The sequence below is a fragment of the Protopterus annectens genome, chromosome 12.part0 (assembly GCF_019279795.1).
Source record: "Protopterus annectens isolate FY-2018-M chromosome 12.part0, PAN1.0, whole genome shotgun sequence".
NCBI lineage: Eukaryota > Metazoa > Chordata > Ceratodontiformes > Protopteridae > Protopterus > Protopterus annectens.
Window position 1 is genome coordinate 489,592,734 of NC_056746.1, and position 27,116 is coordinate 489,619,849.

General features: G+C 42.0%; 1 protein-coding gene across 4 annotated transcripts in view; it reads left to right on the forward strand.

Annotated features, from left to right (window-relative positions):
* Nucleotides 1–26,653, forward strand: part of METTL22 (methyltransferase 22, Kin17 lysine) — a 937,139-nt gene extending 910,486 nt beyond the window's left edge. For all 4 annotated transcript variants that reach the window (XM_044089598.1, XM_044089595.1, XM_044089596.1 and 1 more), the window contains one exon: nt 24,258–26,653. In XM_044089598.1, coding sequence (XP_043945533.1) covers nt 24,258–24,296 — 39 coding nt within the window. In that variant the 3' untranslated portion in view covers nt 24,297–26,653. The remainder of the gene's footprint in view (nt 1–24,257) is intronic.
* The last annotated feature ends 463 nt before the right edge of the window (nt 26,654–27,116 follow it).

The following is a 27,116-nucleotide window of genomic DNA, read 5'->3' on the forward strand; positions in this document are numbered from 1 at the left end:
AGTCCCATGACTATAGTGTGCATGGTCCAGGTTTCAACACCTGCGATGCTTTACAAATGTTTTTTACTCCAGAATAAGGCTCATTTAAGCAGTTGTAAGCATGTTTAAAAGTGTTTGTGTGACATTATAGTAGTGGTTAAACACAGTTAAACAAACTTTGTAACGTATAACCTGTGCGCAAACACAGCCACATCCGCTAACTCCTCAGGATATATACATGTCGGTGAAGTAACATCTCACTATGTGCTGACATAACATTACATTCTGTGTTGACTGTACTCTCCAGCACACATGGGTTTATATGGGTGTTTTGAATGTTTATTATACAGACGATTACTACCTATATATGCAAGCTGTGGTTAAGGTATACTTTTGAACATGATAAACATCCCTGCCTTTATTGGGTTTGGAACCTCGAATGCACAGATACTATGCAGATGCTTTAACCATTACACTGTTGACATTAATGTTGCTTCCGCCTATTTCCTATTTAAATGATTTCTATCTGTAAACTAAACTAAGCAAAGGGTGGAGGCCCTCATACTCACTGAGCTTCACATACTCTTGAAATAACAACATATACAAATGTACTGTGAGACATTACATTACATTCCTAACTACATTAGGCATAGCCCCTCACTGACACACTTCCAAGGGAAACCGTGTTGTGTGAATGGGTAACAGAATATACACCCCTGAGATAATGTGTCCCAGAACCATACAGCCAGGGGGTGGGGGAGCCTGTCCAGTTTCATAGCTGCGAGACCTGTTGGCGGAATTGAATGGTGTTGAATTGTCACATTAACATGCCCTCTTTAGATCACTAAGTGCCCCATCACCCTCCACAACCCCAGTCTTCAGCAGCTTCCAGCAACTATGCTTGGAATTGCTTCATTGGCTATGCTTGACAGAGGCTCAGTGACTTCATCAATGGTGTGGAGAAAACCAACACACTGTAGCTATGCTTCTAATTGCCCTTGGGCAGATAGGTAGTAGGCTGTCTGTGAACCTCTAAAGTGCAGGCCATCACAGCCATAATATGTGAATAAACAGACCTTCAGATCACAATATACAGTGAGAAATTACCATGTAGTCAGGAAACAAGTTAAGTACAGTAAGAACATACAGAACGCTGATACTTAGTCACTCCAAATGCCTATCTTGGAAGCTAGAAGACTTGTATAAGTTTAAGGCTTTCTATTGCTTACCAGTAGGTTACCTACAGGAGAGATGGAAAACAAGCACAGATGGGGAACATGCATGCAACGATACCATACCGGCCTATGTGTCAACCTTAGGCTTTGGAATACTGGCCAAGGCTATTGGTGCCCCCATGGTGCCTTATTTAGGAGAGACTTGAAGGTGAATACCAGCTTTGTAAATGGCACAATAGCAGATTCAATCAGGATTATGCTGCTCAACACCAGGAGTTGTGATCACAACATGCATGCACTCACAGCACTCCTCAGGATGGACAACATCTGTGCAGTAACTGAGATCTGTCTTAAGGCTCCTGAGAGCACACCAGCACTACCAGACTACAACCCATACCACACATTTCAGCCACAGAACATGGACTGACACAGACATGGAGGGGCTGTATCCATATTCATCAGGGATACCTACACCTCCAGGTTAGTGGGGCAGTATGATACCTCTGAGATCATCCATGTACAGCTAACATCAGCCACAACTGCAATTTAAACTGTGGCCTGCTAAGGATCACCCTCCATGATCCAGGACGACCACTCCACCTACCTGGAGACAGTGGAGAACATGACAGTCCTAATGCATACCCTGGCATTGGTCGATGTCAACTACTATACCATTAACTCGGAAACTTACTCCATTACTCACTTCCAGGCCCAGTGCTTCCTGGAATTTATCACCTCATATGCCCTGTATCAGGTGGTAACCTCCCTAACGAGGGGTGGAAACTACCTGAAGTGGTCATCACCAACATGGGCAACAGGTGCACCACAGCGGAGATTAACCGGTCACTGGTTAGATCCGACCATGCACTATTCACTGTTTCCACACCCAAGCATCTCCCCCACCCACGGATACCTCAGTGTATACCTTTCCTACTGCTAAATTTACACTACTAGTGACAAGGGTGGAGGGTTTCACAGCCCCCACACTAAGGGGAAGCACTGCTCAAGATATAGACAGATTTACAAATGCAGTCTAAGCACCTACACGGATGTATGGATTGTGCCATCACTGGTAAACCAAGACTCACTCCTCCTGGACAAGGACACCAGTCTGGTGGACCTCTGCAGTAAACAGGCTAAACTACAGAAGTAGGACAGTGTTCCAGACAAACAGCAAATCCCACAAAGGGCAGACATCCATGACCACTGTTAGTATGATACGTAGGTCCCTCATGACATCATCCAAGGCTAACATCAGCAGGTGAATATGCAAGGATTTGAAAGATAACCACAAAGCTTTCTTTGGCTATGTCAAGGATCTAAGGGGTGACACACAGATTTGCACTGTGGTGGTGAAATATAGCACAAAATATGCTGACTCTACTGATATCGCCAACACCTTGCAGATACATTCAGTGCATACTTCACCCCCTAAAGAGCCCACAACATTGCCAAAAGGTACAGTATCCCACACATTAGAGACACTCAGGTGGAAATGTCCCTCTCTAACAGCAGAACACAGCATCTGTGGAGGCAGATGTTGTCCCAGACTGCATCTTGCAAACTGTACAAGACAACCTGACCCCCCCTACCTAATTAAGCTTTCCAACCTCAACCTCTCCACAGGCTACATGCCCATACAATGGTGAGTGGCAACGGTTATTCCACTATCAAGGTGGAATCACAACTGACCATGGTAACTACCACCCCATAAGCCTGACTAGCCTGGTCTACAGTGGTATGGTTTGCATCCTCATGGCACTCATTAACAAAGACATTGGTAACCTCCGAACACATGACCCAACCCAGGTCAGCTTGGTTGAGTGCAGTTCATGCCTACTGAACCTGTTTGATGTCTTACATGCAGTCACCAAGACGTTAGATGACAGGGGAGGTGGTTCGCACATACTACCTGGACCTCGCCAAGGCTTTTGACACCATGCCCTACTCAGGTATTATTGATAAACACACCAGCCTTGGACATACACCCATACATCACAGATTGGGTTGCCAGTGGGCTTACACACAGAACCCACATGGTACAACTAGTGGTCTCCAGGTCCAACTCTTGACCAGTCATGACTGGTGTCTCACAGGACTCAGTCTTGGGAGCCCTACTGTTTGGCATATATGTCTCAGAGGTACAGGCAAACACAGGTGGACTACGGCAGACCATGTTTGGCAATGACTGAAAACTGGGAGCCATGTTTGATAGTCCAGTTGACACAGACATCCCTCAAGGGGCCTCACAGAGAACGTCACAAGGCGTCAATGTCACGGCCTCCAGCCAAGTGCCACTAACTGCATGGTCATTCCATTGTGGAATATTAAGCACCCACATATTAATACATAAGTGGCAGCCACTTTAATATGAACGAGGTAATGAGGTATCTGGGGACTAAGTTAGATAGTGATCACCCCTTTGACAATCATATCTCCACAGTAGTGAGGACATCCTTCTATGTAGTCCATCTGATTACTAAAGGATTCCCATCTAGACATACTGGGGTTATAGTGCCCCTTTACTCATCAGTCCCATCATAGGGTATAATAACCCATGTGGGATGTACCTCAAAAGACACACCCAACAGCTGGGAGGTCCACGAATGTACCTCGTTAAGGGGAATACTGGCCTCCAACATATGGCCTATGCAGCCAGACTGAATAAACTCCAGATTTACTCAGTGGCATCTCGTTTAGCCAGAGATGATCTCCGCTGTCCAACACAGCCATGTCAAACTCAGGCTTGATGGATATGCTCCACCTATGGGAATCCATGTCACAGTGAGTCACACACTGTAGTGAGCTGAACCTTGCCACAACAATAACTGCAAGATGCTGGAGGGACAGATTCCTGTCACAAGCACTCCCCATACTTTGAAACAGCATCCCTAACTACATTATACAGAGCCCCTCACTAACACTCTGCAAGAGAAACCTTGAAGAGTGGATTGGGGAACAGTAGATGCATCCCAGGGATCCTGCCATTGGCTCTGCTCCACAGAGGGGCAGTTAGTGAATCAGTGGGGTGGCAAAAGCTGACACTTTTTGGCTGGGCGTATGAATGGCCTTTGGCAGTTGGCCAAGTACCTACCTATGAATCTATACATACAGTATCTGCATATGCTGATAGCTTAATTTACTGTTCAAGTGTTGACTTACCTTGTGCCAATGGCAATTGTGTGCAATAATTGAGGGCTGCCTATGTTGGATGCACACAGTAGACTGTCTGTACATTACAATTTACAGGTAGTCTTGTGTTTATGCAGGTGGAGAAAGGTGTCAGTCCATAGGTGCCTATACTGTCAGTGTGCGCGCTATACGTTTCCTCTTTGCCAAGGCATGGGCATACTGGCCACGCCTCCGTGAGTACCTGGGTGCCTGTGGGGCCCTTGGCAATGGTTTTGGGCTGTGAGGGCCTTCACCATTCTGTTCCTGCTGCAGCTGTTTCCACAGGACCATATTGTGTAGCATGGCACACACTATGAAGATGTGGGCACACGTGCCTGGAAAGTACTGCAAGGCTCCACCAGATATGTCCAAGCAATGGAACCATGATTTCAGCATCCCAAACACATGCTCTATGATGATTCTGGTTTGTGCATGTGCCTCATTATGGCATTCCTGCATGGGTGTGTGTGCATTTCTGATGGGAGTCATCAACCATGGTTCCAGTGCATAGCCAGCATCCCCCACCAGGTGGCCATTTGGGGTGTCCCCCCTGGCAAATAACTGATACAGTTGTGAGGCATGCCAGATGTGGGAGTCATGATAGCTTCCAGGGCTGCCAGCACACACATCCATGATAATGCCCTGGGCATTGCACATGACCTGGCAGTTGATGGGGGGGTATCCCTTGTGGTTTATGTAGCGCCTACCCTGCTCATCGGGTGGTGACTTGATGTGTATGTGCATGCAGTCTATTGCACCCAGTACCTCCAGATATTCTGCCACACGGTGAAAGAGACACATATTGCTGGCCAACTCTTTCTGCGTTCGGGGAAGTGTATGTCCTCATTGGCATGTGGTAACATGGCATTCAGGAACTGGTGTAGTACCCTGAATGCTGATGCCTGTCAGATCCCCATGATATCCCCAGTTGGTCTTTGAAAGGTACCTGTAGCTAGTATTCTCAGGCTTACACATACCTTCGTATCCACTGGGATGGGTTCCCCTCTGCTAGTTCTGGCTCTGAGGTGTGACCGGCACAGCTCCACAAGTTGCTGTAGGATGTTCCTGTCCACCCTGTAACACTCTACTATCTCCAGATCATGTAGCCCCTGGTAGGGTACTCGGAGTCTGAGCACTCTCCTCCTCCTCTGGTGCCTGAGGTGGTCGTGTGCATCATCCTCCACTCCACCTTCAGTCTCCAACACATGCTGGTGGATCAAAGCTATGGCAGCCCCTAACATGTACATACTAAAAGTTCCCTGTCTGTATACACCACTGGTGCAGAGTGTATGGGAATACACAAATGTGTGTGAGGTGTTTTCACACTTTATACTATTGTGCTATGGATGCTGCTGATGTCAGTAGGTGTGTATGAGCTATTCCAGCTGCAGCGTGTCTTAATTATGGGTTTTGCAATGAGTACTTCAAGTGTGAGGCCTTTACTGTGGAGATCTACTTGCCTGCCTTTATTAATCTGTTGCCCTTTAATTCACTTTAAACCTGGATTCCCTCCCATTATCAGGCATGCATCCATTTGCTGCCTTTCTAGTTTTATACTTTTCCTACCCAGTCATGGAAAAATGTGCCTTGTAGCTGATATACTGCAAATCGGCTTTGTTCTGCTTTGACACTTTACTGTTTTCTTTGCAGTACAGCTCCTCCCCTTTCCTGTTCTGCAGGTAGCTGCTTGCAGCCTTGTTAGCTGTTGTCAGTGGCCCACTGTAGGCTCCATTAGTCATTTGTACTCCAATGTATTTCCTTATTTCTTTCCTATATCATTCCTGTTTCAGCTGCAGTGCGAGCTGCGCATACCCGTTTACCGGCGTTTTCATCTCTGTTCACATGCATACTCGGTTACCTTGTGTACTCTCAGCTAAGCATAGCTATGGCCAATTCAACACACCCCTATCCTGCAGCTTTGCCTAGCTAGGGGCAAACCAGTTTATCAATGCTCCAATGTGCTTACAGCAATGGCGACACACCCATCTCTTGATGTCATCTTCATCTCAAGGGCACACCTCGGTGTTATAATACTACGCTGTGAGGTGCATCCTTACACCAGCGGGGAATCTGCAATTCACTATTACTCCTCTCATTTGCATGCCATTGCCTACTAATTCCTAGCTACAGCGCATAACACTGTTGTTGCCCCTTAGCAACCCTTGCGCCATAGTATGGTGTAGCATGCCTGCCATTTACTATTATGGGGAAGTCATGATATGTGTTTCATTGCAATTTTATTCTATATTTTTATATATTCCTTGCGATCCCCTTTGCGCACTGCTGCCCTGCGCTTCCACGTCGCGATAGTATGACTATATATATTAAATGTTAATTTTTATATTTTGTACATTTTTTTATGCCAGTGGCTATATATTTAGCCATTGGCATATATTAACAATATAGTACATGTGTTTGGTTGGCTCTCATGGCTCCGATTTTATGTTTGCAAAAATATAAACCGTTTTCTACTGTTTACATTTCTGCATGCTTACACTACACCTGCACCACTTCCTGAATCGCTACATACCTTCATTTGCATGCTACACTGCTGCACATGGGGTCATTAGCATACAGGGCCCAGGAGTTGTGCGGGCATAGCATACGCAGGTAGTGTACGTGGAAACAGCTCGTACCTAAATCGCCCGGCAGCCATATTTGGTGTTACAGCGGTGACGCTATGCCTGCACCTAGCGCAAACGTCATGAATCCCAGGGAAAGTCTTATTTCATCCTCACAAGTTTTTAAAAAAGTATGCACTATGTGGTGCATAACTGGTACAAAACTACTTGGATGTTTCATAACATTAGTATAATGGCTTTTTCCCTTAAACATGTTATTCAGAATAACATTCCACCAAAACATCTGCAAATCCAGTGTAACTTCACTTAAAACTGATGGCCTACTGGGTACAAACAATAATCGTTTACCTAAAACATTAATTTGTTCTTTAGTCAGTTGAACACTAGATATATTAAATACATTAATGTGGCGACCCCTAACCGGGAAAAGCCGAAAGAAAAGCAACAACAGTCATTAAAATCAGTCAGTTCACGACTCTCTGCCTTTTCACATCCCTTTGTACACAGCGACCTCGCCTGTTTTCTGTTTTTTTTTCTTACTGGTTCTGGGAAAGTTGGAAAAGTCATAGAGCTGCTCCTTGCTGCAAAAAAAGAAGATGATGAAGACAGAAGCGAGGTTTTCGGTCTTGCTTCCATGCTGATACTGGGCTATTTGGTTCCCTGTGTAATGTCATCAGCTCGAACCAAAGTAGAGGTTTTGCTATTAGGATCCATGGCAACCATGGAACCTTCTGTTGTCGTGGTTGTAGCCACAAAAGCACTGTTCACATTTTGTTGAACATTAACATTCTGAAAAACATCACCGGGCTCAGTAGACACATTGTTGGTATGTAACTTATTTGCTACTGCTGGATTAGATTCAGATGTTCATCGTGTTACCCTGCTGCAGTCATCACACTTGGGTTATCTTGTCATCAGGCGGTCCCGCAGTCGGCCTGAATTCCAAAGTCTTGGTCCGGCGTCGGTTGCTGTCGCTTCTTCCCTGACGTCAGTGCACCAGGGGTATATATGATGCATCCAACGCCATTTTCTTCAGTCTTTCTTGCCGCACGGTGCCCGAAGCAGAAGCAGTTCACAAGTGCCGGTTGGCCAACTCCTGAGATTTTCGAAGTCGAATTTCAGATCAGAAGTCTTCAATAAAGCTAAGTACCCCGTTGGAGAAACTTTTCTTGCCTCAGACCGATGTCAGAAAAAGTTAACAATTGTATTTCTTGTGGGAAGCAAATACCTCATAAGGATTTTCATTCTTATTGTATACCTTGCCTAGGCCCAGACCACGACGTCACTGGTTGTTGCTTTTGTGCTAGGTTCAATAAGCGTACTATAAAAAGATGCTTTGATTTCGCACAACACTACTTCGGTAGAAAACTTAACTACAGAATGCCGTCGGAGCAACCGACTACCGGCGTGCAGAAAAAACGCAAGGATAAGGACAGGCAGCCTAGACCCAAGCCAGACTCCGAGGCCTCGGCTGGGCCGGTCTCCGGTTCACCGGTTTTCAGTGGGGCTCCTACACAGCCCCTGGCTACCGCAGAATTGGAACCCGAGGCTGCTTTGGATCCTTTGGCGGAGAGTGCTAGGCCGACGCAGCCATTTTCTTTAGATCCTACCGATGACATTGCAGAAAGAAATGTCGGTGCTGCAGAAACACCTTCAGTTTCTGAAGGTGTCTTCAAACCGACGACACTCACTATAAAAACGGATCCTAAGCTTAAGACTCCTATTAAACCAAAAAAGTCTGCACTTCAGTCTCCAGCTCAAGGCCCCAAGCCTAAGAAACAAATGCTTAAAATTGCTGAAGATTTGATCTCTTTAATCAGGGGTTCCCAACCCCCCCCCCCCCCGACAAAAGTCCTAGAAAAGAGGAAGATTATGCCTCCTCTGATCAAGTGTGTATTTCCACAGGCTCCTCTGAGGAACAAGATTACTCCTTTCCCCCTTATGAAGATTCTGATGCTGAGGATTCCATTCCCTCAGCTTCTCCCCTTGAAGACTACTCCTTTGGGGAAACTTTACACACTATGAGGGAACATTTTCAGTGGGAAGGTCAGGACTACTCTGACTCAAAGAAAAGGCTCAGAGAGTTTATTTTACTCCCCCAGCACAGACCTCTTGCTATCCCCCCAGTTTTAGACATTGTGGATGATGTTTACTTAGAATCTAGTTTAAATCCAGATTCTCTGCCTCCTGCTCCAGCCAAACCAGACAGATATTATAGAGTGCCTGACTCCCACAAATTCCTTTATAAAAGCCCTGTTGCTGATCCAGAGACTATCTCCCAGGGTCACAGAGGGGCTAAGGCTTCTATGGCGAAAAATCCTGTACCCTCTGAAAGGGACTCCAGATCACTAGACAGGTGGGGGGAAAAGGTTTACACCTCAGCCACTCTAGCTATGAGAGCACTAAATTGTCAATTTCACATGCAAAAATACCAGCAATTTCTAATGTCTCAAATAAGACAAAAAATGAGCACACTCCCTCAACAGTCTGAATTGAAAGAAATGCAGGATCTGTTGCATGCAGCTGAACAGGTGGGCAAACATACTTTACAATGTGAATTTGATTCTTTGGAAGCTTCCTGTAGAGCAGCTGTTACTGGGTCTGTTATACGTAGGCATGCTTGGTTAAAGGAACAAACTCTGCCTGATCATGTTAAAGCAAAGCTTCTAGATGCTCCCTTACAGCAGGATGTCCTATTTGGAGTTAAAGCAGAAGAAGTCTTAAAGAAAATGGAGGATAAGGCAAAATCTATGCAGATGGTCAAAGATTTTCTACAGGTTCAGCTACCTTGCTTCAGCAGAAATTGGCCAACAAAAAGTTGGTCTTTTCTAGCTACTGACAGACCACAGAGGGGAAAATACAGACGCCCAAGAGGCAGAGGACAACCACAAACCCACTACAAACCTCGACAATGAGGCACTGCAACACAGAAAGGAGGCGAAGACAGGCTCCAAACTACTAGAAGGTAAACTCAATGACTTAAACCTCATATGGCCAAGCAAGACTCTCTTGGCAGCTCCCTTGGGAGGGAAATTAGGACTTTTTTCAGACAACTGGCACATCGTCACAAAGGACAAATGGGCACTAGACATAATTTCACAAGGATACAGATTCCATTTCCAGACCTTGCCAATGAAAAGAGGAATGCCAAACCTGCCACAAAATCAATGAGCAGAGGCACAAAAACAAATTACAGCTCTCATGGACATGAGAGCCATTCAACTGGTACCTACACAGGAGCAAGACAAGGTTTTTACTCAAGACCCATTCTAGTCCCCAGAAAGGACAATGCCTGGAGACCAATTCTGGACCTTTCAATTGTAAACACCTTCTTACAAGTACCCAAATTCAAGATGCTAACACTACAGCAGCTTCTTCCCATGTTGGGCAAGAAAGCATGGCTAGTAACGTTGGACCACAAGGAGGCATACCTGCATGTCCCTATCAGACAAAATTGCAGAAGATACCTCCGTTTCATTGCAGGTTCAACCCATTACCAATTCTCTACACTGCCCTTTGGCTTATCCACTGCGCCCAGGGTTTTCACAAAATGCCTGGCACCAGTAATTGCATACTGCAGACAAAGAGGAATTCAAATATACCCATACCTGGACGACTGCCTCATCCAAGCAGAAAGCAAGGACATCCTCTTACAACATCTGGCTTTTGTAAAACATCTTCTAAGTTGCCTAGGATACACAGTAAATGAAAAGAAATCAAAACTAGTACCCTCACAAAATATGACATTCCTGGGTGCCAGCTTGAATACAACTGCCCAGAAGGCTTATCTGATGCCAGACAAACAACTACAACTGACTCAATATTTCAAAACAATGGCAACAAAGACCCAACACCCTGCAAGAAAAATTCTGCAGGCCTTGGGCTTCATGGCATATTGCATACTACTAATACCATTTGCAAAGCTGCATATGAGGAAATTACAGTGGTACCTAAAAAGTGTATGGTCTCAACACAGCCACAGCTTGGACACAATGATATCTCTCATTCCCTGCCTTCAACAAGAGTTTCTATGGTGGTCACAGGCATGTCACCTCAACAAGGGTCAGCCTTTCACCTTGCCCCCAGCCAGGCAAACTATGACAACAGATGCATCGGACTATGCCTGGGGGGCACACATGGCAGGGCAGTGCGTTCAGGGCATATGGACTGCAGATCAAAGGAATCTGCACATCAATCAAAAAGAGATGCTAGCTGTACAGAATGTTCTGACAGCCTTCAAGAACCTCTTACATCCAGGACAGCTTACAATAAGGACGGACAACACCACAGTAATGTGGTACATAAACAAACAATGGGGTACACACTCCTACCCTCTATGCAGGCAAGCAGTGACCTTGTGGAACACAGCACTGGCTTACCAAGTTCAGTTACAAGCTCAATTCCTGCCAGGAAAAAAGAACACATTGGCAGACGACCTCAGCAGAAACATCATGGATCCCCACGAGTGGAAACTGGATCCACAAGTATTTGCAAAGATAACTCAAAAATGGGGCCACCCGGACATAGACCTTTTGACAACCCCCAAAACTATCAGCTAACAAAATTTTGTACAAGGACACTTCATCATCAAGCTTGGAAAGTGGACGCACTCTTATTCAGTTGGAAAAACCTGACAGTATATGCCTTCCCTCCATTGCTCCTTCTCTCAAAGGTGCTTCTGAAAGTCAGAAAGGAGAGACCACGAATGATACTCATAGCCCCAGACTGGCCACGCCAGCACTGGTACCCACTAAGGAATATGGCCCAGGGCCCACCTTGGATTTTACCACAAATTGCTCATTTGCTCACACAGCAAGACAATCAGATTCTACACAGTCAGCTCAAAACCTTAAATTTGGCTGCATGGCAAATCACCTAAGCAACCAGCCAGCTCCTCTTCCTCAAGCAGTTATGGATGTTATTCTGGAAGCTAGGAGACCCAGCACCAGGATGGTCTACTCGGACAAATGGAAAAGGTTTTGCACCTGACACCGAGCGAAAGGCCAAAATACCCTTCAGCCTCACATGCCTCAGATTCTACAGTATTTAACTGAGATGTTGCACAAAGGACTTTCTTTTTCATCTATTAAAATCCACGCCTCAGCTATTTCAGCCCACTGCAACACGGATCCACCCTTATTTTCACATCCACTTCTAAGGCAGTTCCTCAGAGGGGCAAAAAACATTAGGCCCCACAGGAGAGCACCTACGCCAACCTGGGAACTCAACTTTGTTCTGGAAAAACGTACGCTACCTCCCTTTGAACCAGCTTTCTCTGCTGATCTAAAGTTTATATCATGGAAGACTGCCCTGCTGCTAGCAATAACTTCAGCCAGAAGAGTCTCAGAGCTTCAGGCACCAATGGCAGTGGAACCTTTCCTCATTTTCCATCAAGACAGAGTTTCTCTATGAACTAATCCTTCCTTCATGCCTAAGGTGGCATCCAGTGTGGCTTTAAATCAAACCATCCACTTACCCACCTTCTTTCCAAATCTACAGAACAAGGGAGCAAGACTCCTGCATTCCTTGGACATTCACAGGCAACTTCGTTACTACTTGGATAAAACTAAGGTTTTCAGAAAATCTGACCAGCTCTTTGTATCCTATGCTGCAGCTTCACAAGGGAAGGCTATATCAAAACAGACCATTTCCAAATGGGTAGGACATTGCATTTGTTTTTGCTATACCCATCATGGAAAACCAGTACCTGCTACCATAAGGCCCCACTCTACCAGGGCAGCAGCTACATCCACAGCCTTTCTCAGGGGGGTGCCAACCAAGGATATTTTGGAAGCTGCAACTTGGAGTTCAGTACACACCTTCACCAAACACTACCACTTACCACTTTACTCTAAGACTAGAGCTGGCTTCGCCACTGCAGTTCTGCAGGGCCTGCTAGCCTCCTCTAACCCTCTTTGACTCCTCCTCCCATCCTTAGCTTTGGGATTCTGCCCAAGTGTGATGACTGCAGCAGGGTAACACGATGAACATAGTACAGTTTTGTACCTTCCATAAATGTAGATGTTCGAGTGTACACCCTGCTGCAGCCCAGGTTACCCTCCCTCCATCCCCTCTGACCTAACTAACTAAATCTTTACAATACCTTTCTGATGTATTTGCTTATAGCTGGAGGGATGTTGTGTTTCTGCTAAATTTTTTCTTTTTACATTGGTACTAATTACTGACCACCTTTTGGGGGGCACCTGACATCTGGGGCAAGAAAAACTGAAGAAAATGGCGTTGGATGCATCATATATACCCCTGGTGCACTGACGTCAGGGAAGAAGCGACAGCAACCGACGCCGGACCAAGACTTTGGAATTCAGGCCGACTGCAGGACCGCCTGACGACAAGATAACCCAAGTGTGATGACTGCAGCAGGGTGTACACTCGAACATCTACATTTATGGTAGGTACAAAACTGTACTTTCTAGCCTGCTCACGAGGCCATGTAAAAATACAGCCAGGCATGATGTCCTGATAGTCCCCTTGCAACTTTTTCATCTTCGTTTGCTACAATTTATTTTCAGACAAGGTTATATTATTCAGTACTTGGGTAATTTTACACAGATGTTGGTCTGTGTTATAGTGCATTTGTAGGTTACTCTGTAGATCTTTAACCTCACTGCGAAGTTCCTCTTCAACAGGTGAAAAATATTCTATAAGCAAATTCATATAACGAAAGCTGGTATCTATGTTTATCTGCTGCCAGCACGCTAGTAAGTCAGGACATGCATCTCCTTGTGCTGGCATACATAATACTCTCATCCCTTTAGGCACTATTTTATATTCCAGGCATGTTTCCATATGAAACCTCTGCCATTGCAGGCGTTTCGATTTTCTTGTGGTATTATCTAAATAAGTCATGAATTCAAAGAAAGTCTGATTTAAAGGCTCATCTGCAGATAGGCCATTTTCCTGTGTGCAGTTCTTCATCAAGTCCATCCCAAGTAAAGGATTTAAACAATAAGAAACGTTACTTTTGAATTTCTCACTTAATGAGCCCAGTGAACATTTGTGTGGCTGGTAAACCACTTCAACCTCATCATTCTGTAGTTCGGCCATGTGGAAAGAAGATGCAACAACAAACCAAAATGTAGCAAAACACAAGCCTCTTAGCTTCCCTTAAGGACTCCTCTCGAACCTCTTGTAAGAACAAATCCAAAAACAAATAAAACAGAGTCCAAACTGGCCATAATCTTTTATTATAAAATGTAAGTGCTTTCAGGTTAAAAAAACCTTCATCAGACAAATTTCACATAACCATGACAGTCTTTAAATATTAAAAATTTCTAAAAGCAACCCATTACTTTCTATACTTGACCCACCTTTTCTTTAAAGCTGGTTTTAAAGGTACAGAACTATTTAACCCAGGTGGGTTGCATAGCTCTCAACCTTCCATCTCCAAAATGAGGAACACTTGCCTTCATAATGTGGAACAAATGGGCAGAATGTGGAACTTATACTAATGGCTTACTAACAACCTCCGCTAGGAAGGTCATAGGAAGGTTAAAATATGCTGGTTTTACTTATAAAGAAGATCCTTTCATGAATTAATATGATTAATTTCTGTTTACCATGGATTTCACTGAAAGAAATTCCTAACACTGAATGTGTGACTGACTCTTTCAATGTGGAACTTTGAGGAACTTCGAGGAACATGAACATTTTAAGACCCCAAATGAGGTACGTTCCTCATAATGAGGTACACCTGAGAGGTATGGTGGGTTGTCAGCAGCCAACTGTATGATCCATCTTAACTCTGCATACTCTGTGTCACTGACAATGCCCCCCCCCCCCCCCACCCTTTTTCATCTGTGCAACATGCAGAGCCATTAAAACAAAATTATCTGGAAAGTTAGAAACAGGCTGGTACAATGCATTATGTTCATTCTTCTGTCTAATAGATGACAAATGGTGCAATATTCTTGTTTTTAACTTAAAATTGTTTTTTCCAACAGCATGCCACGTAAACCACATTCTGCATAAAACTCAAATGTGTATGTATTTTTTGTTTGTAACAGGATGTATAAAATAATTTAAACCATTCATATTTGAACATGCTTTGCAATGCCTACAGGGAAAAGTCCTTGTTCTCATGTGTGCAGAGGAAACACTGTTAGCCTTCTGATTTTTCAAACCAGGTTCTATGCATAACATGTCTTTTATATTACTATTTCGCATGAAGGTAAATCTAGGTTTTTCATCTAAAATATCCTTCAAGTGATTCTCACTTCTTAGTATCTTCCAGTTTTGCTTAGTAATGTCACATATCCCATACACATTGTTGCTATAATGTAGCATTACCTTGGGTTTGTTGTTATACTTATTAGATGACTTTAACTTATCTCTTTGCTGTTCTTTATTATGAGAAAACCATGGCCTAGCCCTGGCTTCCCTGTTGCATATTATACTGTATACATAATGAATGAAGCATTAAATTTGGTGATCAGCCTTATGAGTGCCAAGTACAGTCAAGCTATGAAAATGCAACTCTGTTGTAGTTTAATAGTATGCTTTGTCCATGAAGAGAATCACAGATAAAAGGACAAAGTTTGATTCAGTAGATTGACCGCAGAAGGTCATTTGTTTTCATAGATGCAAAGACTCTCAAGTAGAGATTTATATGGGGCTATCCCAAACAAATTAATTGACCACATTGAGAATATGTTATTACTTATGGATACCTTTATTCTGATGCATTTTCTTCGACAACAGATATAGCAATTCGAAGAAATCGGAGTTAAGATAACAGAGCCCTTTCTGTGTTATTGATCTTTACCATTTTTTTCCAAGGAAATTAAGCAAAATGTAGAAAACAATTGGTGGAATTTAGCAGTCAGTCCCTAATTGTTGGTGATACCAAGTGACTCTCCGGTTTACTAACTTGAGCGTAAGAAATGAAAACAAAAAAATTCATGGAAATTTTCAGTGGTGCCCATAAGTGTTGCCACATTTTCTTCTCCCCCTCTCTGCAGGCTGCTACCTAGTAGATTTCCTTCCTTCACCTAATTGTCCCATTCTGTCACCTCTCGGATGAAAGCCAGAAACTCTCCAATCCAATCAAGACCCCTATAGCCTGGCTGTTTCTCAGATGGAAGGCTTAATCAGCTTATTCATCCCCTTGTTGAGGGGAGACTGAGCAGTACGGAGTAGGCCATAATGGCAGACCCCTTGCCATAATCTGCACAATTGTTCACCAGAGCTCTGCTAGTACTGCCAACAGTTTTTTTGCCCCACTGCATGTCAGTCATCAGCCGTCAGCCGTCCGCTAGACTCATTCATCCCCATCACTGGGGTAAGAGTTTGACAAGAGAGGCCGTCATTTAGGCAACCATCAGGTGTGGTTTGGCTTTTCTGCTTGCACCCTTTCCCTGCATATACTCTGCAAAATGCCATGGATGGATGTTCAACAGGCAGACAGCTGAAGCCATCACCTGATTTCCACAAGGGGTGGTCCTTCCAAGAAGCCCTTCCATCTCTGAGAAGAATGAGCACTGGTTTGCTCCTTTACCACCAGGTAAATCTCACTGAAAAAAAAAAGAAAGAAAGAGCTAAAGAAATCATATTGAATACATGTATCCTCAAGTGTGTTAAACCCTTCCTGCCCCTCTGTGAGATGCAAGGAGTCCATTGCCCCTTCACTTGTCCTCCCATCCCTTTCAGACTCCTCCAATGTCAAAGCTACAGTATGCACCTCAGTCACTTGGGCCACAGCAAGGCCTCCTTTCTTCTGCACCATGGAGCCAGGCTCATTATTTTAACTGCTAATTCTCTGTGGCAGTTAAACCAGGCAAATGGCTGTCAACCAAATAAGCTCATGGCATGAAAAAGCAGCTTTTTGCACGTTTACTGTTTAGGACCCCAAACAGGGCATAGTGTGCTGAACGTAGTGAGAGAAATTTCTCAAGCCTTCTTAGAAGAATGAGCTTTTCTGCCTGGATAATATTCTCAGACACTGAGACAAGCAAAGAATTTTCATTCAGACGTGATCATTTGCAGAATTCTTTGATTTTTTAATACTTGGCTCTGCAGTATCAGAGATTGGGAAAACCCAACAAAAGCAGGTTCCTATGCTGTGAATGCACATTCTGGTATCTTCACCAACCTCTGAAGTAGCAGCCAAAAAAGAAATTCAAAACTATCACACCAGTATTGCGTGAACCCTGCTCCAACACTCATTACGAAAAGGCCTCCTCATGCAATAAGATAGAAAAGAGGACTTCTTTATTATTCACCTCACCTCACGTGCCCTAGTCTTTTTTTTTTTAAGCACTTTTTTTCTGCCCTGTATTTCACCAACGAGTTTCAGTGCCCAAACCACCAACAGCACAAACAAAGAACAAGCAGGCACAGGAAAAGAAGGGCTGAAAATAATTTAAAACTCCAATTTATTCCACAAATTAATAACACATAAAAGCCCCACACAAATAATCCATTTTTGTCTCTCTTGTAAACAAAGACTTCGTCAGATGTAAAAAAACACACGCAGTAACTTCCTTTTATACCTTACTCAATGAAAAACCACCATTAAAACTTCCATTTAATTTAACAGACTTGTGAATTAAAACATCCATTCAGCCAAACACAATATCCTAAAAATGTTTTTGAATATATTTATGCTCACATCTTATTTTTACCAGTATAGCAAAGTACATGGGTATATGTCCTCATTAAAAATTACTTTTTTATGCTCTTCAAAAATGAAGTAAAATGTTAAAACAACCACTCCATTGTTCATTAAGCGCAATTTGATGGGGGTTTCCAAAATTCCAAAAGCATCCCATTTTTTAATAAAAAATATTTACAATAAGTGAAAAAATGTATTAACTAACATCAGATCCATTAAATAAAAAATAAATTCCAAACTAAGATATGTGAAGGAGGTTTTTTCACTATTTTATCTCTAAAAATAAAAAGAGGAACTGGAATACAGGGAGGCATATTGGCAGATAGTTTTAGAAACCAACAGACCTCCAGGACTTAACGAAAATATTTCCCTGGCCCCTGAATTAAAGTTATGGGCTGCTAAACTATAATTGGCACCCTCTTTTTATATACCGGTGTACTTCAATATATTGGTAGAAATAAGATGTGAGCCTACAGCAGACTCCATGGTATCCCTATTTTCCCCTGTATGGTTTATCTTTTCATTCATACTCCTTCCCGGCTTACCATTCTTCTGCTGCAAAGGTGTGTGTGCGTGTGCGAGTGTGTGTGCGTGTGCGTGCGTGTGTGTGTGTGTGTGTGTGTGTGTGTGTGTGTGTGTGTGTGTGTGTATGTACATCTCTCTGACTCCATCACAGGATTGAGGTTTCCTGGGATGCAAGATTCAGATCTTGCCTGTGATGGCTTTTCTTCCTTCTCTCAAAGTCACCTTCTTCAAAACCTTCTTTCAGTCTCTTCTTCCTCTACTAGTGGTGTCTGCAACAGAGTTTCTGCATGCTCTGAGGTGCATGACTTCCACCTTTCCTAGGATTCCTTTTGCCAGACTCCAGATGAGGACGTTTCAGTAGTATCTAAAAAGCAAACTGGCTTCAACATTGTCATCATCTGCAATTTCCGAGTCCTCTTTTGCCTTGTCTGTAACAAAAGTCTTTGAATCGAGGCTTACCTTTTCAAGCTCTTTCCCCCACTCAGGTGCTGTTTACAGAAGCTTCAGATATGGGATGGGAGGGCTTCTTCCACCAATATCAGGGTCCAAGGAATGTGGTCTTCCCAACAACTGGTGGACCCACATCAACATTGAAGAAGCCTTACATTCCTTCTGGGTTCTGGGTCATGTCCAGGTTTACATAGAGAACACTACTTTCATGCAGTACATAAACAAACAAGGAGGCACAAAGTCATACCTTTTTTGCAGACTGGGTCTTCTTGTTTGGGAGTTTGCTATCCACCATCCTTCTGGCAGTTTACATTCCCTCAGAGCACAGTCTTGTGGCAGACAACCTGAGCAGGTCCAGGGCAGCTCCTAATGAATTGATGCTTCACAGAGAGGTTTTCCTGGGCATTATCCATTGGTGGGTTACTCCTCAAAGAGATCTGGTTGCCTCCCCTCTGAGCAGGAAACTTCCTAGGTTCTGTTCCAGGGTGATGAGTCCTCTCGTTTGGAAAGTGAACACCATGTCTTTTTTTATTTTTTGAAATGGATATTTCTGTATGTTAATCCCCGTTTCCTTTGTTGCCCAAGGTCTTACACAAGATCACATGGAACACAACAAAATCTTCTTTGTGACTCCCTTTTGCCTCAAATAGCATTGGTTCCCCCTTCTGTTTTATCTAGTCAGAGGCAATCATCTCGGTTTACCTCACAGAATGAATCTCCTCACACAGGACAAGGTCTTTCTCATTCACCCTCATCACTTCACCCTACACTTGACTCTCTGGATGATAGGGTTTTGATCCATTTTTGCCACCAATTTTCTGAAGACATGCTTTGGATTTTGCAGGAATCCAGAAAACCCACTAGCAGAAAATCCTATGGCTAACTGGAAAAGATTTTCTCATTGGTGTCACAGGCATGAACAGGACCTGTTTTTAGTGGGTATTCCCACTGTTTTTTCTTATCTGTATGAGTTCCTCGGTTCTAGTCTAACATGTTCATCTGTTAAAGCTCATTTACATTCATAGTTTCATAGGTTTATACTAGGCTAATGACCAGCAGGGTCTTTACAGGCGTAGCCATGCCACCCAATCTAGTTTTGTCCCTGAGTTTGTTGGACACCTTTATGGTGGGGTTTGTTAGTAAAGAGGTAAATAAGTTGTGTGTGGTGTATATTGGAGATTAATTTACTTACTGTTAACTTCTATCCATCAGAGACATGGTATCCAAACCAGGGGTGAATTTGCGAGTTCCCCTTCAGTGATCAAGGTTTCTTTTGAACAGGGTCAGGGATGAACTCTGTTTAACGTAGATGGAGCTTATCCCATAGCGCAGGATACTTTAAGACACATGTCAGTCCCTCCAGCAGGTTCGGTTTATGTCCCAGGCAAAGTTCAGGTCCTTGGATCTAGTGTTTACAGTGCTGCTTGTCTTGTGGATGTGCAAGAGATCAATCCGTCAGAGCTGGATCTGAGGATGCCTTATATGCATGGCATAAATCACCTCTCAGTAACCTATAGGGGACTGAGTAAAGAGATAGGACCTTAAGAGAATCTCTATTGGACATGATATTCATACCCAATCTCTGTTGGACACGATATTCATACCCTAGATTCTCCTGGTGAGGAACCTTTGACGGTGTTCCAACTGTTGCAAGTGCCTGGTTAGATACATGTCAAAGGAGGCATTATACTCAATGACGGGGCTTAAAAGGGCTGAGTAGAGTGGTACTGTTACCTCTTTGGACCTGAATGCAATACCGTTGCTTATGAGTTGAACTACATAGAGTGATTTTCTTACTGTCATAGCTATGTGTTGGTCAGACACCAGATTACTATCTACATATATTTCCAGATCCCAGACTATTGGGTCAACTCTTAGGGGTGTTTTATCAATTAAGTAATTAGCTTGGATGGATGATTTCCCAACGGGCACTAAAATGCATTTCTTTGCATTGTTTATTTGTCAGCCATTTCTGCTCATCTGCCCTTGGACCTGCCACTTTCCCCTAGGTTTAAGGTAAACGATTTCTAAAAGGCATCCTTCACATTAGGCTCCCAATAAAGCCCATTCCACCTTCTTGGAACCTTAACTCTCTTCTGTTAAAATTGACTCAGCCTCCTTTTGAACCTGCAGCTTCCTCTACTTTGCAGTTTTGTACTTGGGACTGTTTTGCTGGTGGCTTTTACTTCTGTCAAGATGATCATTGAACTCCAAGTTCTCATGGTAGTTCCCCCTTTTTTTCGATTTTTTATTGGGGTAGAGTTTCTATTAACACCAGTTCTTCTTTTCGGCCCAAGGTGGTCAGTGATAAGTCTTTAGTTAAATTAGTCCATTCACCTTCCTTCATTTTTCCCTACACCTAGGAATTCTGATGAGAGGATTCTTCATACTTCAGATTTCCGTAGACAGCAAAGATGTTATCTGTGTAAAACATAAGATGGTAGAAAATATGAGCAGTGTGTTTCCTTTCATGGCAAGAAATTGGGTTTAGCTGTTTCTAAGCAAACCATTTCTTCTTGAATTTCTAAGGCCATTTCCTTTTGTTATTCTTTTCTTGGTAGGCAGCATTCTTATTCTTTTCCTGCTCATTCTACCAGGGTGGTAGCCATTTTGATGTTTTTTTTCCAGGGTCTGGATGCTAGACCCCTTTTGGAAACTGATACTTGGTCTTCTGTATTACTTTTATTATTGCACATATTTGATTGTTGCCTTCACCAACTGCCAGACTATCTTCGTACATTTTAGTATTCAATGGTTTTACTTCTCTTCTCTTGCCATCTCCCTTCTCATTGTTCTTTGCCTCCCCATACCTTTTCTTACCTTTTCTTAACCTTTTTGCCAAGCTTCTTCTGACTTTGCTGCTCACTACCTGCCTTATCCATTGCTCTTCTTTCTCTTCCTACACTTTGTTAATATTGTTGTTCTCTTTCCAAACCTTAACTATTTCTCACCCACCATCCTGTCATTAATAGCATCTCCCTTCTTTCTTCCTGTTCCAATGCTCCCTGCCCTTTGTCCACTCTGTATAGGCCTAATAACCATCCCTCCCTGACCTCCTTATTGTATAACTTGTGCTATACTGCTTTTATTTTCAGCCACTCTTTATTCACTACCTTGCATCCAAACCAGATATGAATAGTTCCTGCTTCCTTTTCCCTGCATCTCTGGTATTCCAGATTCTCCCACTGACCTTCATTTCCTAAACTCTTTGGAGACCTGTACCATGTATACAATAACCTCTTATGCTTACCTGTACCATGTATACAATAACCTCTTATGCTTATCTGTCACTGATCCTTACATCTTTAAAATTTTCACCTTCTTCCATAAGTCATACCATGTTGCATCTTTCTAGTATGCCACATTTTCCTTTATGCACCACTTTCTTAATCCATTTAAAAACAGTTATGTTTTCAAAGCCCCCCCCAAAGTCTTTATAAATTCACGATATCCCTTCTTTTGTTCCATTTCTCTAGTCTTACCAATTTTTTTTTTACTTTGTCTTCATCTGCTTTATGTTCTTCTCCAACCTACTTATCACTTTCCTGTACATTAACCAGTCCCTTTCTAACAGACCAAATACCCCGTTATCTATTCGGAGACATACTAGGCTCTCATCTCCTCTCCATCCCTCTTCTGTATACTTTAAATGTTTGTATCCCAATCTCTCACTACCTTCCTAAATGTTTGATGCTGCTGCTCACCACATCTAATCCTAGTTGCCTGCGATTCTGTCTTGTCCCCTCTCTAACATATTTCCCCATTCCCGCTTTCATTTCTTTCTTTTCCCTAAATGCATTTCCTCCTTCTGCCGTCATTGTCTTCCCTCACCTTGCACCTCACCCCTCTATTTCCATATTTCATACCCTTTGTGCTGTGGCCAGTGCTATTGCATACCTCTTAAGCTCAGTCATACCCCATCCTCCTACAGCTATTCTGTGTCCTCATTCTTTTCTTAACTACTCTACTTCTCTTTCCACTGGATATAAATATACAGCACACTTTGTGTATCTTCCCAAACTATACTGCTGTTAGTTTAATCTGTGCATGCCTTAATAGATCAATCACTAACAACGATCAGTCACCCTCACCAGTTCTACTGTCCTGCTGAGAGTGCTCATACAACTAGTCTACGTGTCTAGTATGTCTTTCATTGTATCCACTAACTTTTCTAACTTCTTCCTAAGCTTTCATACTGTTAAATGCACATCAAACCATAAGTACTTCTTTTATACTTGCTTTTTTTCCAGTGAATTTACTGCTGTCTCAGCAGTGTGGAATTTGTTGCTGTATTCTCTCCTGGCTTTTTTGTTATAACAAGGGATCCTGTCCTTTTGCAGATGAAATGCTGGATTCTCTGAGGGATTCAGAAAATGTCTGCCAAGAAGATCTATTTTAGGAAATTGAAAATATATTCTGTTTAGACAGCTAGCAAGGGATTTCTGTGATGCAGGCTCTTGTGGCTGATTTTCTTGTCTGTCTGTCCACTGTTTGATCCCACCTTCACCTTTTCTGTGGTTATAGTACCTTTGTTCAGTATTTCTTTTTTAATGGTGAGCACAGATGACTGAGTTCCTTAATATTTGGTTAAGACCTTCTGATGAGGCCACTTGCTTTCTTTTTAGGGGGATCTTAATTTCAACTTGAAAAAGCTTACATGACTGCCCTAGAACTAAGAACTAGCCCATTCATCAGAGCTACGGTTCCTGTTGTAAAAACCCTTCTTTTCAGTGGCTGTTACTTCATCCAGAAGGTTAAGTCTTTTTCCACTAATTATAGCTATTCTCCATCCCAGCTGTCTTTGAAATGACAATATGGAGGTAAGGCTCTGAAGCTGACAAGTCTGATTGAAAGACAACTAATAAAAGTGGTCTAATTTCTTAATCTGGCACTGAATTTATTGCACGTCTTATATGGTCTCCTGAAAAGAAATAATTGTCTGTATCCTTTGCAAGGGCAAGCAAGGTAAAAAAAAAAAAAGTCTCTCTGAAATGTTTTGCTTTTTTTCCAAATGGTTTTCCAACTGTATTTTTTCTATTATGAATAGTAGGAAAACAGTTTCATGTACCGTGAAGGCCCATTCTGTGAGAATGATCTAAATATGCCACTCAATTGTTATGCAGTTTGCTCCTGGATGAAAGATCTGAAGCTGTGACTTGGTCTGCCCTCACACATTTACAAAGCATAAGTTGTACTCATCTTTCAGGCCTAAAGCTGCATTTCCGAAAGGCATGTCTTCATCATAAGGGTTCTCACCCAGGGGTCCTTTAATTTGTATGGGCTTTGTCCCTCTGCATCCTGCATTAAGGGTATTGAGGTAAGATACAGCAGTATGTGAGATGCTCACTATAGTAATGCATTTTGAGACATTAGCTATAGCTACAAGAAAACTTCCTTTCCTAGTTTCCTATAGCTTTTTTTATTACATGGATGTGTAGTGTGTTCACTCACAAGTAAGGCCTTGGATTAGTGGCACTGTTTTTCATAGTGACATGTCAAGAAATAAGTGAAGAGTGACTGTATAAGCCCCTAAGTGGTCTACTGGCTTGGACCATGCAAGATAGGGCTAGATAAAGAGTGCTGAATGGTGTTTGTGCCTAGGAGGAACATTTGCTGGAATAGAAAGTTAACAAGTTGTCTTAGGCAAGTCCTACATGACCTATAGACAGAAGTTTAAGTTTCAGAGGTGTGCTGTTATGTTGAATACCCCCATGTAACTATTGTTTATTTTTCTGTTTTCCACAGGAGCTTTGGAAAGTTACTGCATCACCAGTGAGCACATGATAGAAGACACTCATACGAGAATGCACAGCTAACAGCAAGTTGCCCAAGAGGATTGTCTTGTTTTCCATTTTCTGTTTTAACTTTGTAGCTCCTGTCATGTGCCTTTCAAATGACTTGTTGACCAGTCATCTTTTTTGGATGCTTGTACGAGTGCATTGAGAAAGTTCTAGTAAGGTGTTGAGTGAAAAACTACACTAACTGGATATATATAAGAAATATGAGCTAAAGAGTAACAAGAAATTATTTTATAAGTATCTTGATTTTTTAATTTAAAATGCATCACTAAAAAGACTGCTATAGATTTTAATTTTCAAAGATGTCAAGCAAAATGTTGCACATTTATTTCATTATTTTGACTCTCCAGTCATGGATATTATCAAGATCAATTTTAAGTTCTTAAGTAACAGAAATTTGCATTTCGGAAGAGTTATTTATGCATGGTGTGCATTTGTTTGATTTTTTTGTTTGTTTATAGTTCATAAGCTGTTCAATTTGTTTTTATAAGTGTTCTTAACTGAGCCATGTAGTTTAGTTTTGTGAGTCAGCAGATACCTATATACAGAGGGGAGCAACTGTTTCCTTAACAGAAGCAGTGCACATTAAATCATGTCATTTCAGAAGGTAAAGCTTATAGGTTTCCCTTGGTGCAGCATTCTTCATTTATCAATTAGGGATGTAGTTAGGGATGAACCAGTTGCATATCTTTTGCTATAGTTAATAAAACCTGGTGTGGGTACAGTGTTTTATGGGGAAGTAAGTATGACATTGGATGGATGGATGTATGGATAGATGGATGGATGGATGGATGGATGTGGAGATGCACAAGTTAGAAAAATGTGTGTGCATTACTCACATTTATTTTGAGTTGGTAAAACAAAGTTTCTTTGACCTAATGTATGCCCAGTTTGGTAACTTGCAATGATTTTAAAGCTAAAATGTGAAAAAGGCTGCTGTAAATGCATTTATATTTTATTTAAATGAAGAAACAAATGGACTGCAAAATTAAATAACATTTATCTTATACTTTTACAGACAGAGCTTGTTGTTTGATATATTAGCTAAAATTTCAACACTGCAGCGTTTCCCATAATCTTATATGGTAGTGAAAAAAACTGCTGTATTTCTACTGCCATAATGTCTGAATTTATGGATTTCCCTTATTTATTTTTCTGTCTCAGTGTTGTACTGTTTTTAAATTTCCCATTTCTGTTTCTCCATTGTTCTTTGTGATGTAATATTCTAGTTATAGGATGTGTAACTCGTGTCATCTCAGTTTCTCCCTTCCTACGAGAGTACATTCCTAACATGTAGTGAGCACTGTACAGAGTTCAGCTATAGCATGTACTATACTCCCACTCACATCATTGCGTTTGGATGTATACATGTACTGTGAACATTGTATAGAGTTTATAATTACAGGGCATCTGGGTGTTTTAATCATCTTTTATTAATCCTATTTTGAAATTCCAAAGGTGGGACACAGAACAGAAATGTATGCAGCTCTCTGTGAAATTACCTCATGTTAACTTCGTGTTTTGTTTTCTGTACATTACTTTTGCACACCTGAGTCCTTTGCTGGAATACTTAATTTGTACACAGGGTGATAACACTGTAAAATATGAGCCCATTTTACATAACTAATCTTTTTTCACATGAATGAATTATTGTTCAGTAACAGCTTAGACATCATAAACTGAACAGTAACAGCTTCATTAACAGATTAGTACTAAGCTAACTGCCCTTGCGAGCCATTTTAAGCCTAGCCACCTGTCCCTTGTGAGACTCAAACCCTGCACCTTGCGTTTGCAAGGCAAACACCTTAACCATTAGGCCACCCTCCCAACCCTGTACATGCTATAGCTGAACTCTGTACAGTGCTCACTACATGTTAGGAATGTACTCTCGTAGGAAAGGAGAAACTGAGATGACATGAGTACAAGCTTATTACAGCAGCACCCACAGTCTTAATGGCTTCTGTATATGATGTTATAATAACAGAGCTCTACACATCAAAACATTATTTGAGTATTTTGTCATTGTAACAATACATGGCACAGGGAAGAGCTGATGTATGGAAGACATGAAAAGAAAAAGAAAGACACATATGGTTGTAGAAGACAGTAAAGGTATACAATGTGAAGAATCCAGAAGTAAATTAAGGATTTTAAGTGTGGAAGTAAACATGCATTTTGGGAATTCTGTGAATACAGTGAAAGAAGATGTATTAAACAATTAAAGCCACAAAAACATTAAAGAACTCAAGTAGCAAAAATGTTTGTATTCATTTCACATACAGCATTAACAATAAAATGTATTAAAACTGAGATGATAAGTAAAATAAAAACATTGCCATAGCAGACAAATTGTCTTTACTGAACAGTTTTATTGCAAAAATACTTCGGTTAATACAAATATGGAATAATCTAGAAAATGGTTGTCAAAAGAAGCATTAGATATCTTAATACATGACCATAAACTGTTGTTTTAAAAGAACCAGAAAGTAAAAATACTTTCAAGTAAAACTACACATGGATCCAGAAATGTAGTCAGCAGTATAAATACAGAGAAGCAAACCTTTTCACTTAAGACAGAAAATAGAAGAACTAAACAGTCTAGACATTGTATAAACTGTGTCAGCACCATCACCATGGGTGGTATAAATTATAACCACTCAAAGAGTTAAAAGAAAGCCAAAGTTAAACTATGTATATGGCTGTCAAATTAAGTAATGCAGAGTGAAAGACATTGAGTCTAAAAATGTATAAGAAGCTGTTTCTGGAGTAAATGGTACAAGACAAAATGTGTTATAAGACATTTCCA